Source organism: Podarcis erhardii, assembly GCF_964252035.2.
Source record: "Podarcis erhardii genome assembly, chromosome: 4".
Classification (NCBI taxonomy): Eukaryota; Metazoa; Chordata; class Lepidosauria; order Squamata; family Lacertidae; genus Podarcis; species Podarcis erhardii.
Genome location: NC_138508.1, coordinates 53,525,633 through 53,538,659, shown reverse-complemented (window position 1 = coordinate 53,538,659; position 13,027 = coordinate 53,525,633). Strand labels below are relative to the sequence as shown.

General features: G+C 42.6%; 1 protein-coding gene across 1 annotated transcript in view; it reads right to left on the bottom strand.

Moving 5' to 3' along the window:
- Window positions 1–8,747: 8,747 nt before the first annotated feature.
- Window positions 8,748–13,027, bottom strand: part of HUNK (hormonally up-regulated Neu-associated kinase) — a 60,590-nt gene continuing 56,310 nt past the window's right edge. The window contains exons 9-10 of the mRNA XM_081859281.1: window positions 10,938–11,115; window positions 8,748–9,560 (exon numbers count right to left, since the gene is read on the bottom strand). Coding sequence (XP_081715407.1) covers window positions 8,893–9,560; window positions 10,938–11,115 — 846 coding nt within the window. The 3' untranslated portion in view covers window positions 8,748–8,892. The remainder of the gene's footprint in view (window positions 9,561–10,937; window positions 11,116–13,027) is intronic.

Below are 13,027 nucleotides of genomic sequence, written 5' to 3'. Positions count from 1 at the left end.
GGGGATTTGGTCAAGGTAGTGGCGGACCTTGGGGTCTCAAAAATTAGTGGCATCCTGCGTGATGCCAAAAATTGCCCCCCCCCACCTCTCACACGCCATTCCAAATCATAGTTGTGGCATCCCCTGCATCACCGCCAAGGCTCTGCGCTCCCAGCGTGACCAAACCAGTCGCGCTCCCTTAAACCCATCTCTGGTCAGGGCTTGTTTTTCAAAGATTGTAAGGATTTGAAACTTGGAGATCCCAGTAGATTTTATTTTATATTATTTTAATCTCGTATTGTGAACTGCTTTGAAAGGACGGTGGTTCTGAAAAGCAACATAAGAATCATTTAAATAATACAAATAAACAACCTAAGGGAGTTATTCATTATGCAACCCACTGATGAACTCACTATAATGAAGAGACAGTTGTAACTGAAACTTTCTACACACTTAGGGCATGTGTACGTTAGTGGCTTTAAAAGCAGTGAGATAATTCATCCCTTGCATTTCAAGTCCAGAGTTTTACATTGATATATTGTATGCAATATTACCTGATTTGTTTCTCCCCACCTGCAATGTCCCCGTCAAAAAAACTCTTATTCAATGGAGCTGTCATGTAGGCGTGTTCCACACCTCAGCTGAACCACAGTTTACATTTTCAAATCAGTTGGGACCTAGTTTGAGGGGAAGTGCATCAGACAAGAGTGTTTCTTAAGAAACTAAAAGATCAGGCATAGGCAAACTCGGCCCTCCAGATGTTTTGGGACTACAACTCCCATCATCCCTGGCTAACAGGACCAGTGGTCAGGGGTGATGGGAATTGTAGTCCCCAAACATCTGGAGGGCCGAGTTTGCCTATGCCTGTACAAGATACTGATATACTCATGCTGTAGCAATATCAAACACCAGCAGTGGGAGCACACTGGAGCTTGAGTAAGCTGTAATGTGTACACAGCCTTACTTCTGAGTAGACATTGGATATAGGATTGCACTGTTGTAGTGTCAATGCCATCAGCAGACACAAGTTCTCCCTCAGTGCAGTGGTGGCACGGGATTGTATTTTTTATTTTTTAATTTTAAATGTCTATTGAACCCAAATCTCTTTTCTGATGAGAGCAGTTTTTGCATCTCATTTGAAAACCAAGGACCCAGAGTCTGGAGGAAGAATGGGGAAGCACACAATGCCAGATGCTTGAAGTCCCGTGTGAAGTTTCCACAGTCTGTGTTGATTTGGGGAGCCTTGTCATCAGCTGGTGTTGGTTCACTGTGCTTCATTAAGTCCAGGGTCAATGCAGCCGTCTACCAGGAGATTTTGGAGCACTTCATGCTTCCTTCCACATGAGCTTTATGGGAATGCTGACTTCATTTTCCAGCAGGACTTTGGCATCTGCCTACACTGCCAAAAGTATCCAAACCTGGTTCAATGCTCATGGGATTACTGTGCTTGATTGGCCAGCAAACTCGCCTGACCTGAACCCCATAGAGAATCTATGGGGCATTGCCAAGAGAAAGATGAGACACATGAGACCAAGCAATGCAGAAGAGCTGATGGCTGCTATTGAAGCATCCTGGACTTCCATAACACCTCAGCAGTGCCACAGGCTGATAGCATCCATGCCATGCTGAATTGAGGCAGTACCGTATTTTTCGCACCATAAAGCGCACCGGACCATAGGACGCACCCAGTTTTTAGGGGGGGAAATCAAGAAAAAAAATCTCCCCCCCCCAGCCCCAGAGAGCAGCGTACAGGCTGCGCACAACCTCTCCCTGCCAGAGGGGTTGCGCGCGGCTATGGCACAAGCCAAGGCAGCGAGCAGGATGGATCCCGCTCGCTGTTTTGGCTTCCTCTTTAGCCCCGCGCAACCTCTCCTTGCTGGGAGACGCTGTGCAGGGCTAAAGAAGCCATAGCCCCGTGCAGCCTCTCCTTGCCAGAGGGGTTGCGCGCGGCTATGGCACAAGCCAAGGCAGTGAGTGGGATGGATCCTGCTCGCTGTTTTGGCTTCCCCTTTAGGCCCGTGCAGCCTCTCCTTGCCGGGAGATGCTGCACAGGGCTTTCCTGGCTTTACTGGGAGGTGGGGGGATTCCCCCACCTCCCACAAAACTGGCAGAAGCCGCGTGCACTTTAAAAGGGCTGCACGGCTTCTCCTGGCTTTACTGAGAGGTGGGGGGATTCCCTCACCTCTCCCAAAAGCCCGCATAAGCCGCGCAACCCCTTTAAAGAGATCACGGCTTCTCCTGGCTTTTCTGGGAGGTGGGAGAAGGGACTGATCCGGCCAGTCAGTCCCTTCTCCCTCCTGTGGAAAAGCCCGCAAGAGCGCACGGAGCTTGTGTGCAGCTCTTGGGGGCTTTTCCCGCCTGCCTCCCCCCTGCATTCGCTCCATAGGACGCACACACATTTTCCCTTGCTTTTTAGGAGGGAAAAAGTGTGTCCTATGGTGCAAAAAATACGGTAATTGATGCAAAAGGGGTCCAAACCAAGTACTGAGTACATATGCATGCTTCTACTTCTCAGAGGTCCAATATTGCTCTATTTGCAATCCTTGTTTTGCTGATTTCATTTAATATTCTAATTTTCTGAGATTGTTAATTTGGGGTTTTCATGAGCTGTACGCCATAATCATCACAATTATAACAAATAAAGGCTTGACGTATCTCACTTTGCATGTCATGAGTCTATCTCATATATTAGTCTCACCTTTTAAGTTGAATTACTGTACTGAAATAAATGAACTTTTCCACGATATTCTAATTTTCCGAGTTTCACCTATACACACAGCTGAAAATCCAACACAAGTTAAAATGGCGGGGGGAGAATGCAGCATTTGTATACATGTAGGCCAGAATGTGTACATCACATTCCTGTAGCAGCAGACTGTAGCAGCAAACTAACTTCTACATATATAAATATAGCTTTAAAGACAGCATTTCCTGCTGTGCCAGCATGTTGCTATGTAAAACACTCAGGGATGGCCTCCAGCACAGTGGCCTGTTCTAAATATTTTCTTTCACTTCAGGGAAGCTTTTCAAAACCTTCAGAGCTGCTTCAGCATCTGACTGATGCTCCAAGCAAACTTCTTCAGCCCAGTTGTTGTTTCTGCTGGGTACCCATGTGCTGCTTCAAGCATGATAGGTGGGGCACATTCAGTAAATAGAAGGGGAATTCTTGTTAAGGGTACCTGCATCCTTGGGGCAGGGGAGAAAGGAAATTCCTTTAGGGATTAATTGTTTCACAAGGAAATGAAGGGAGTGAAACATATTTTCATGTGTGTCAAGTCTCATTTTTGTAACTTGACTTCCTGCTTTGCAGTCTTTAGAGCTTGTTAAAAGGGTACTAAATCTTACCTTCCCAAATGTGTGGATTCTTCAAATCATGGCAAGCAGTCTAGTCAGATGCAGAAAGAAGATCCATTGAACACAAAAGGGGACTTACTGTCAGACAAGTGTGCATAGGACATTAGCTTTAGCTGACCAGTTAGGAGAAATTACACAGAACATTTTACAATTCTTACAACAATGGAAAAACCATTAGTTTTGTGCACCTTTTAAAGGATTTTATTTCCTACCAATATGTTCTGAAATTGTCAAGCAATTGCAATTAGTTAAGAAGTATTAATTGCAACTGCATGTAACAGGAGCGAGCCAGCAGTAAATCATACTGAGCAAGTTGGTGTTAACTCTTTATTAGCAAAAACAGGATCTGCACAGTATTCGGCCTAATGAGGACAGCAACTCTTCTCCAGCAGGTCTGGCCTCCATGAAGCAGTTGTTGAGACTGAAGGTCCCCTCTTCTCCAGGGTTTTCCCCAAGCAATCTGAGACTGTGCCTGCATGAAGCTAACTTCTCCTCTGTCCTCTTCATGCCTCTCCTGGTTTGGGGTGACCAAGGGGGGAGGGGAGCTCATAAGAGCAGGAGGAGCCTGTGCCTCTTCACCAGCAGAACTTATCTCTGCCTCTTGGCATCCCTCTTCTGATTCAGCTTCTGCCTTTGATTCTGGATTTGTCTGCCAGATTCCCACTGCTCACTAAACCCTGTTACATTTTCAGCTTCTGAAACGTCCTCCCAGTCTTCTCCCTCTGACAACTCATCATTGTCCCACCACCAATCCCCTGGCTCCGGGCCTTATTCCTTGGGGGTCCCCAGCTGGTGCCTCCTACCATTCCTCTGTATTGAACCAGTCTGTGACATAAACAGTTAAGAACAGTTAAGTCTAGGAAACACGAGTTTCCATTTTATTGTTTCGTCCAAGAAAGCATGTCTGATATCAGATTTGAAGATCAGGATTTTTAGTTTAATTCTTCATCCCTGTAACCCACATTCCATTCTAATTTCCCACAATGCATTGCTTTGGGACACTGGAAAATTTAAATGGCATTGCTCAGTAGCTCTTCTGTTATGTTCCAGAATTAGAGTGACAGTAAGAGCAACAATGAACAGTGTCCACAGGAGAAAAGCAAGCCCTTACTTTCAGATAGAGGAGTAAATTTAGAGATGCAAGAAATCCCACATTCCCTAGGCCTGCATGCCTCAAAATACACTTAATCAATGAGCTGTCTCATTGAGATCAAAAAGATGGCTGCTCATCTTTATCTTTAAAAGCTGCTTCCTTATGTCTCTATGCTACACTATGAGCTGTCGTGCTCAGGGTATGACAGTGACAGAAAGCAGACAACTGCTTTGGAGTTTTTCAACCTCTTCTCCCCAGCTCAGAACCTAGCTTTGAAAGGAAGAGGGGAGGAAGGAGGTAACAGGTATGTACAGATGGCAATTTAAGGTAGATTTTTATGCATCCTACGTGTGCATGCTTTCCGAGTCGCCCACACAATGTCCTCATCTTAGTGGCAGCCTACACTCCCTCCGTTTAATTCAGTTTTTTCCTGATACATGGATAATGCAGTAATTGGCAGGGGGGACCTCCAACATAAAATGTAACGTTATCTGAATGTAGATGCAGTGAAGCACCTTGTGTGGGTAGGTTTTTCTTTTTAAGTGTGATGTTCTGCTGGATGCTGTTAATCACCTCCCCCTCCACTTGCTTGTTGCAGACCATAACCAACCATTCTGTTTGTAACAGCTGCAAAGAAAGAAGCATGCTTATTTCCACTGCTTGTTGATGATGGGACATGCTGTGTGTGTGTGTGTGTGTGTGTGTGTGTGTGTGTGTGTGTGTAAAACAGCCCTTTTGTGCAGAACTGCTTTTCCATTGTACTGAATAGGGACAGATTTTTTTTTATTTTTTTAATTGAAAAAAAATGGGTGTTTCTTTCTGAACCATAAAGCAAAACTGAAAGGTGCTAAGACAATCCATCAAGAACTGTGACAAAAGGTCTGCAGCTCAAGACTTGAGCTTCAGGAATGGCCACCAGCGATTTTCCTACTGATCCAGCATTTAGAATGTTCCTCCCTGTTCTAGGGAATTAATTATCACAAGCAGGTTTTACTTCACCTCCTACTTAGGGCCTTAGGGTCCAATTAATGTATCTGCCTGGCTATTTGAATGGCAACAGTGGAAGGGTGGCTATACAAGCTGCTTGTGTGAATTGTCTTGCCAAATGGCACAGTCATTTTAGCAAACTCAAATCCCCTCCATCCCTCCAACTGGGAACAGCATAAGCTAAACTGAACCACAGAGACGCTTCTTTACACAGATGACTTGCCATAAGGATTTGCCTTGATGTGATTGCAGTGCCACGTGGCCACACACACTGCAGAGTGCCACCGCAAACTGGGCCTACAGTGCCCTTCGTATGGAGCAGAAGGGAGGACTGGAGACACCTGTGATGACAGAACATTGGGCAAGAGTTTGGGTGAAGGAGCAGTTCTTTATGTGGAACTGCTAACTATTATAATAGTGATTTTGCTTCAGGCTTGGTTGTGGACTGAAGACGATGGGCTGTGTTACTGCATCTTGGGAAATGTGTTGTGCAAATTGCAGTAATCACAAAATGGATTGTTAATTTGTACAGAACAGTACGGTTCACACAAATGGCACCAGCCAAACTGAGTGCAGTTGTACTATGAATCCCAACCGTATCCCCACTCAAAGTGCATTTGCATGTGGGCTGTTAGCAAGTGCGAATCAATCCTTAGGAAGCAGCTTGTAGGATACATTGCATACGCAGTTATACTTACTAGCGTAATACTCATATTTCAGAATAAAAACAGATTCAGCAACAATGTTATTTCATTCTGCTATTACATGTATTTACCATTTGTTCACAAAAAATACAGCTCTCTCTTGCTTCCCCCAACGTTTCATTGGGTTCCAAATAAACCTGAGTTGATAGTTCAAGTTAGTATTTGCAGGACATTCAGGTACAGAAGTCTGAAGCATGCACAGAACGGTATGCTGATTATTAGTGCCTTAATATTGTGTTCTATGGGGAAATGCCACCAATTATATTTTATAACTTCACAAACATCAGTGGTGTATGGGTCCTTATCAGAATATTTGGGGTTATTTTGAAGACACTACTTGAAATACTGAGAGGTTTTTCAGAAAGCATAGTTGAAGCACACACAAAACATGCCACAATCCCATTTCAATAAGGTATTTTTTGTTTACATTAAGCAGTGTTGTAAACTTGATTAAACTTACAATGCAGCTTGCTTTGTCTAAGAGGGGTTATGTGGATAAAAATGTAAATTAAACCATCCAGTGGCAGGGATAGTAGAGGTTCATAATGTAGTAGTTTCTGGAACACCATGACCTTTCAAAATTCATCTCTGAAGTCTGAAAAACCCTTAATTGTGTGAAGTCAAGTTCAAAAGGGCTAGAACAATCTCAGGCAGCTGAAATTGGGTGGCGCTGGCTAAGAATATGGGCATTTCTCCCCGTCCCCCCCCCCTAGACCAGCTGCACATGAACATGCCCGCACATGGTATGTGCTTACAATTTTTTTCTGGCACACAGTAGGATACTGTTCTTTCATGGTGATGAATCTGAAACATTTTCAGCCATTCAGGCCTATGCCAATGCGGATATTCATTTGACACAAGCACACTGCACATTGTTTCAGCCTGGCCTGCTCCCATACTTCTCCTTGAGCCTAGTTTTCACAAAGAGCAATGTATTAAAACTTGCACAACTTCAGGCTATGCATGAGCTTAAAAGCAGGCACAGTCTTCTCTTGTTTGTGCTAAACGATGGTTTTGCTTAGCATTACATGTGAATCGGTCAGTTTGTACAGTTGGATATAACATGGCACTTGTGAAAATTCAGTGATCTGGACTTTAAACTGCAAGGTAGTCAGTGGCACTGTTACTGGATTAAGGTACCACTACCTTTGAAGCAGAAACAACTGTTCTCATGCATATACCTATTCCTAAGATGGTATTACAACCAATGGGTGCTTCTACTTTGGATGTACTCATGCACAAGCAGGTGGATCCAATTTCAAGATGGCTGCAGCCAAAGAACTGCTAGTGCTCCTGACATCCTGTCCACTGCTGTTCTTCAATCCTAACCTTTTAAGAAATATTTGGTGCTGAGCTGAGATTTTATGTGTATCAACAGAATCTCAGCGGGAAAAACCTGATTATCTGATCTCGGGGTTTCTTAAAGAAGGCATCAAAACAACTCAGAAACATACCTTTAAAAACAATCTCTCAATAATTCCCCACACCCAAAGCACTTATTCTGATTTGTCTTTTATAAAGGCATTAACATCTAGATACTGTGTATGCTAAAGAAGAGGGGAAGCACATAAACCATTAGTGACAATCTGCCACCGTGCTAGTCTAATGTTAACAACTATCAGCAATCCTGTATACATAACATGTGCTAGCAGGGAACAGGTAAACCATAGAATAGTCTTTGGTTAAAACCCTGTAAATTAATAGCAAATTATTTGCACAAACCCCTATTTTCTTATTCAGACATTTTCTTTACTGTGAAATAAAAAGAGCTGCAGAGTACAGAACATGTTTGCCTTTTACGAACGTTAATCACAGTTCGTAGCACTACTAAATTTTTGATGACAACTGCATTACCATTACTGCCATTTGCAAATGGCACTGGAGCTAGCAGATGTGTCCTTTAATAACTCTTCTGAATGCAGTGCGGAGTTTCTCAGCAACACTTTCAAGTATGTCCAATGCTGTTTTGCTAAAACTGAAAGTATACAATTTTTCTAAAGGCAGTTTCACAGAAATGGCATAGCTATACAGATGACCAGGTGTTTGTTTTTTTTAAGCACAGCATTTAGAAATATGGGCTATTGTCTCATGATGAGGAGGAAAATGTGAACAAAGATTTCCTTACAGTCAAACTAGTTCTGAGATGATCATGTCTCTTTATAGTAGCATCTCTTAACAAATGAACATTTCCTTTAGGAAAAATATAAATGATTTTAGGTGTTTTGGAATTATTAGACAGTAAAAACTGCTTCAGTTATTAGCATCTTGCTCTGGTTTTTGTGCTTTTATGCCAAGTCCTTTCAGGTCTGTTTCTTCTTTGTCTGTACATGACTGAAGAGAGCACATTTGCTTCCTGTTTTTGAGTAATACGAATGGTGCTTATGCCTGTGAAACAGAGAACTATTGCCTGACAAGTACATCAACCACAGCTTTACAAACCAGAGGGCAATTCAACAAATTCTTCTTTCACTGTCCAAGCAAGTTGTTAGGTCCAGTGGTCTGTTGTTGACATAAACTTATGTGCAATATTAGAACACAGCCAAAAAGTATCTGCTTGGCAAGATTACACAGATCTTCAAAAGTAAGTCTTTACATCACTTGAAATATTTGTCCTTTCCCACCAATTACACTAGTCCTAGGCCACTGAAATATGTGGCCTTGTGATTTCTTTATTGAATGTGATAACAAAATACACAGGAAAAAACATTTCACTACTTCTATGGGAAAGTCCCAGAAAACGGCACTACACAAATTTAGATTTTCAGAAAAGTCACCTCAGCACTGGCCATTTATAGGGTCCATTATATTGAATGAAATTTGTGTTGGGCTCATTTGCTGCAGCTGAGGCATTCTTGCTTCCAGCGTCTTCTCTGTTGGTGACCCTACTGACTGATTCCTTTTCCGCATCATCTGTCCAATACCCATCATGGGGAATCGACCTCTGCTTTTCACACAGTTAGGGCTCCCCAGAGGATTAGAGACATTATTTAGCTGGGTTGGAGAGACAGCTTCCTCTCTAAAAGAACTGCTCTTTTCGTCATATGTGAAGGACAGTTGAGTAGGATGAACTGGACTTTTAGTAGGACTGGGAGAAGTTCCCCCTGGCTGGAAAAGCGGAGACAATGTCCTTTCACTGGAACTTCTCCGACCAAAATTGACTGGCGAGCTTAGCATTCGATACTGATGCGTGGGAGAAATTTGGTCTATTTGGTCCTCTCTGTCGCCGGTTTCAAAAGAATGCACAATGTTCAGAATTAAAGGAGAATCCAAATTCTGGCTGCCAGGGCTTGAGGGCTCTTGCTGAGGCGAATCTTGCCGCTTGGTGAGCCTTGGGGTCCTTGGAACAGGTTGCTGGATTTCAAGGTATTCCAGAGAATAGGAGGTGACACAACCTGTCTTGGCTGTAGCTGATTCATGGAAGGGGCTCAAGCCACTAGGAGAATCTACAAAACAATTTTTTAAAAGAGTCAAGAAAAACCTTTCATGGATCCCCCCTCCCTGAGACAAGGCCAGCTATAAGTCATCAAGTGAGAAACCGCCTGAGTGAAATTCAAATCCTAAACATAAAACATACCCCCAGAACAATACAGTAAATACAAGTTTAATGAAAAATGTGTTTTCCCTTAAGGTGTGTTATCCTGCTTATTCCTTCTCTACTTTGTCTTACACTTTGCCTGCCTGCCCCATCAGAAAGCTAACTTTTCTACTATTCTCATTTCTCTGTTCTGTCAAGGCTGTCAACCCCCTTCTCTCCCCCCCCCCCCGCCCCAAGGGAATCTGTGGTCATGTCCCTTCCCAAGCTAATCAAACCTAAACCATTATCTGGGACAGAAAGAAAGATAACTGTGCACTAAGAAGTTTGAATAGAGGAAGGAATCTTATCTGAAAAGCCAGTGATGATTCAAACATACTGGAAGTCAGGAAACAGAACATTTCAGAGCATGCAATTATCCCCAAACACATTTGTCTTTCTGGGATGCACCTTGATGTTGAGTGCTGTAAGTCAACTGCTATTTCACAACTTATGCAGCAGTGAATGTGTATTTAAAACTGCCCATGCATGATGTGGCTAAATGTGACTCACTGGTATGTATATCTGTGCAATACACCTAGTTATGAATACATGCTTTCTGAGTTTATAATGTACAGTTTTATATTTACATGTAAACAATATTAAGTGTATGTGCAAAAAATGTAAAATATGGAATGGAACTCTGCTAAAACCATGCTCTTAACAGCTATTCTTTGTTATGTTTGTGAATGGCCTACAGCACTAAAATGAATTATAAAATCAAATGGCAGAAAAAGAATATGAGTGTGGAGCAAGACCAAACTTAAATACCATCCCATGCCTCTTGTGGAACAGTTTACATGACAGGTCTCCTGTCATGGCTTCCCCAGGGAATTCTAAGCTGGTAAGGGTCCTGAGAAAATATCATCACCCTCATCAGATTACAAGTCCCAGAATTCAAATATTCTATACCCCCATCTCCCTGCCACAATTAGGATTCCCTAGGGAGAGATAGTATGTGTTAAACAAGTTGATGGCTGTTATCCTATGCATCCTTACCGGGGAGTAATCCCACTGAACACAGTGGGACATATACCCGAGTAAAGATGAACTGAGTCACACTAAAATGCTGCAAGCCTATATGCACTGACCTGGGAGTAATTCCTGAACACAGCAGGGCCAGCTTCTGAGCAGATATGTAGAGGATGGCAGTGAAAGTCTGTGATATGCCCTAATTTTCTCTGATCTACAACTTACAAAGCAAGTCTAGAGCACATCAAGAAAGATGTGGAAAGATGGCTCCACTTACCTTTCTCTGGTGCACCACCCTGGGCGGCTTTGTGATCATTCAGCAGAGCTTTTGTAGTCTGTATCTGTGTCAGAAGGCAGGTAGGAGGTTCTTTGTAGGTGGGGGAATTTTTCTCAGATTTCTTCAGAAGCGGGTGAAGAGGCTCTTCCTTCATTTCCTGTTCCTTGACCTTTTTGTCCTTCAAATTTAAAAGCACATAAACAAAAACGGTTTGGTTTGTTGGAATCTGCTTTAGAAAGCTTCAAAAACAGGTGAAGTAAAAACACTGCTTCTTAACAGCATTCCAAGTTTGAAAAGGCAGCATTAAGTTAATGGAAGCAAGTTCATCAGGCTGGAAAAGGCGCCCCAGACCTGTTTTGGGCCTAGCAACCTTATGTCCCCTTTGGATCCCTCTCTTTCCTGCGAGTAGTGCAGTTCCAGTAATTTGCCACCGTGTGACTTTCTTCTATCTTCTTTCTTCCAAAACGCAATTCATGTGTCTGTACATGGAGGTTTCATATCATACCAGTAATAGAACTAGGATGGGAAAGTAGGAGCAGCTTTGGTTGGGTGGAGCAGAAGGAAAACATCCTGGGAGGTTGGTGGGATTTACAGCACCTCAGGTCTTGGGCTGTACCACCCACCACCGACAGGGATGAACACAAATTGATGGTGCATCAAGCTAATCATCGTAAATAATTGGCCAAGAAGTGAAAACTATGTGACCCCCCCCCAACTGCTATTGAAAATTGAAGGATTCCAGAACACCAAGGTTACAATCTGACACCCAGATTTATAGAAGAGGATACCCAGGTTTCGTATGCTCCGAGATGAAAATAAGGAGCATCCATCAACAGCCTTGAAATCTAGCACTTGGTAGCGATTGGCATGTTATCAGCTTATGTGTTTAGCTCTGATTGCACAGGGAAGGATGCTAACTGAAGTTCAGCAAGCTGTCGGACTAGAAGCTATGACAGCATTACAAAGAATTACCTAGGATTAATAACAGTTGGTATAATATTTTATGTAGCACTTTCAATGTAAAGCATGCTTTATAATTTTTATCCAATCCATCCTCATGACAAGTATTGGATATTGGTCACTATGATTCCCATCACTCAGATGGTGACACAGAGATGTCTCACCAAAACCACTTGCACTTTGGATTCTGGTATCTAGTGGACAGAAGAACCTTCCTTTGCATTTGTTTTTCCCATTATTAAAATGATGCGGAAGAATTTTCTGCAAAGTGCAGGAGGACCCTAGGAGCTGTCTGGCTGCATCTCCATAGTAACGCTCTGATGCGCTTTCATGTATCTCTTACGTTCAGAAAAGCTCTTTGCAAGTGGATGTCCGTAGCTGCAAGCTCGGCTGAAAAGGATGTTTTGTCTGGCTGTAGTAGCTGAAGAACACTGAGATGTGTGTCTCGTTCACATGTCTGTATCAAATGAAACTATCGAGGGGCCCTTAAGACATGCTACCAACAACTGCTGGTTTCAACTACATACATGTGCTGATGATAAAGTTTTGCAATAAGCCAGAACATGAGACACAATGGAAATTGATTCCCCCTCCCCCCTGGCATAATTATTAAATCTTTATATGATCAAATATCTTAGGAGTCACACACTTTCTATTAGTTTTTGATTCTATCCATTTGGGCTGGGTGTATGTGCATGGGCACACATATTTCTGTATGTGTGTATGTATGTATCTCTGTATGTATCTGTTGTGTCTATATATAGATGTACATATATGTCTACATACAAAAACACACACATACACGCCAGCAAATGATTTTGAAAAAATGTGAAGCAAAAATATTTACTGGCCCAATTAATTTAATAAAAACACAACATCACAATTAATACCATGGTTTTAACAGCAATCTTCGAAAAGTATTCTTTTTTTTTTTTGGCAAGTATTGCAAGTTAAATTACAGCTGTGAATGTTCACATCAGTCGAGTTACAGAAGCAGAAGCAGGATGAGCTCTGCTCTCCTTCAAGAACAGAGAAGGAAGAAAGTGGCTGCATTTCTGGACTGTTGCCAGAGAGAAGCTATGTCCTAACCTGGTTGCTAAACAACACCGAATTGGAGGTTGACTTCTAAA